Genomic DNA, 2,174 nt, shown 5'->3' on the forward strand with positions numbered 1-2,174 from the left:
AAATCTAGATTCTGGGGGGGGGGGGGGGTCACGCGCGCTTAAATAGGTGGCAGCAAACTCCACGGGAGTTCAACTCCCGTGGAGTTGCAGTGCCAATTTTCCAGAGACTCGATCTCTGGAAAATTGGCACTGCAACTTCACGGGAGTTGAACTCCCGTGAAGCTGCAGTCACAATTTCCAGAGATCGAGTCTCTGGATTTGTTGACTGCAACTCCACGGGAGTTGAACTCCCGTGGAGTTTTAAGCACAAATTAAGCTTCACGGGAGTTCAACTCCCGTGAAGTTTAATTTCTCCATAAACTTCACGGGAGTTGAACTCCCGTGATGTTTCAGAGAATTTTTTACAAAAACCGACCTGTTTTCAGCGCTGGGCTGAAAACAGGTCGGTTTTTGCAATTATTATCGAAAGCGGTCGTTTTTTGCAATTAAATTCCTAAAACGGTTGGTTTTGAAAATTTGTCCAATGTTAAAGGGATCTATCCACGATTAACCAAAAAAATCAAGGAAGCAGTTGGTAGGTGCGTGTAGTTAACCCTATTAATAGTAACAACTAACAAATCATAAATTTAGGTTGTTTCTTTTGATATTAGGCCCCCATATCTTATATTTTGCAATTAGAGCCCTAAATATTGATATTTCAAATCAATGTCCCAAATCTTAACTGTTTTGAGATTTGTCCCAAAATCTTCATATTTAAATTAGTCTCCCCAGTATTTAAGCATTCTGAAATTAGTCCCCTTAATCTTATGGGAATCAGCTGCTAACTAGAATGACTAACATTTAAAATATTTGGGGACTAATTTCATAATATGAAAGCTTCGGAAACCGATGCCAAAGCACACAAATATGTGGGAGACTAATTTCAAGATAGCAGGATATGAGGGGCTCTTTCAGAATATGAAATGGGGGACTAATATTGAAAAAACCCAATAAGATTTTCTGAAAAAGCAAACTAAAGAAGTTTTCGAGAGAGTAAAAGAGGTAAGAGGAGACTTGGATGAGTTTGGCTTTGACTAGCTCTTCTTCAGTACGTAAGCTTGCCCCTTCCTTCTATGAATAAAATTATTATATTTATTTATATTATCACCATTATTCATTATTTTCTCCAGTTGTCGCATGTTGAATCCAAATAGACCCATCTCTTTTCTCGCTTCCATAATCTCTCTTAATCCCTGCCGTCGCCACTGGAAGCAAAAAGATCAGTTCTTGATAGATCCATCTGTGTATTGATCCCCTATTCTCTCCATTTGCCATCCAAAGGTGAGATTTTTCTAATTCTTTCTTAGTTACTCAATTTCTGATCAGGGTTTTCTTTATTTTTAATTATTATTTGATTTTGCTGATCTGGGTATGTCCTATATGCTGATGATTTTGGTTCTAGTTGTTTTCAGGGCTTTGTTTATGGATTGGAGTTGTTTGTTGTAATTCCGACGGAGTTCTTCTTCTACTACTAACAAGCAAGAAGCTGATATAGTTCAATAGGGTTAGATTAATAAAATGGGGGGTATTTGCTCAAGAGCAGTAGCTGTAGATAAATCCCCTAGTGATATTACTCTTAACATCAATGGTGTCAGAGGTCATGATCTCATGGAGCCACCAGCTGAAGAAACAATGGTGGAGTTTAGAGAAGGTGGTGCCTTCTCATTTTCGGACCCGTGTGTTCCGAAGCCGAAGAAACCTCAGTTGTCAAGGGTTCATTCGGAGAGATCAACTAAAACTAAGCAAACCACCAAGGCAAGTGTTGATGTTTTTGGTTTTATTATTGTTATGCAGGAGGATTTTATCAGAATGACATGGAATACAATGAGTTCTCATGCTTGTTTGGCGTCTGGTTATGAAGCTATTGACTGATGATTCTTATTATGTGTTTTGTTTCTAAGTTTAAACTAAAACATATATGTAAGTTCCATTAGGAAGATTTACTTAGTTACATATAAATGCTCTAGAAGTGGAATCATCAACATCGATGAAGCTGTGAATTGTGAAAAATTTGAGAAGAGATCTTAATTTAGTTCAATGTATATGTAAGATATGACCTTCATTAGTTTTGTAGTTTGTCCTTGTTCAAATTTGCTGCAAAGTTGCATTGCATGTTTCTGTTGCAGCTCGGAACCATGAACCCCAGCGTGCTTGATTGATCACGTCAATTTTGTATCTTAAAGCTTACTCATGAT

At 37.7% G+C, this 2,174-nt stretch overlaps 1 protein-coding gene across 3 annotated transcripts in view; it reads left to right on the top strand.

Moving 5' to 3' along the window:
• The window catches only part of LOC109823699, a 21,562-nt gene continuing 20,301 nt past the window's right edge, over positions 914-2,174 (top strand). Inside the window, exons 1-3 of one of the 3 annotated variants that reach the window (XM_020390034.1) lie at positions 914-1,027; positions 1,110-1,260; positions 1,382-1,734. In XM_020390034.1, coding sequence (XP_020245623.1) covers positions 1,498-1,734 — 237 coding nt within the window. In that variant the 5' untranslated portion in view covers positions 914-1,027; positions 1,110-1,260; positions 1,382-1,497. Of the gene's footprint in view, positions 1,032-1,109; positions 1,261-1,381; positions 1,735-2,174 lie in introns of all 3 variants that reach the window. The other 2 variants (XM_020390033.1, XM_020390032.1) reach the window with 2 other exon arrangements.

This window comes from Asparagus officinalis, chromosome 9 (assembly GCF_001876935.1).
Source record: "Asparagus officinalis chromosome 9, Aspof.V1, whole genome shotgun sequence".
Classification (NCBI taxonomy): domain Eukaryota; kingdom Viridiplantae; phylum Streptophyta; class Magnoliopsida; order Asparagales; family Asparagaceae; genus Asparagus; species Asparagus officinalis.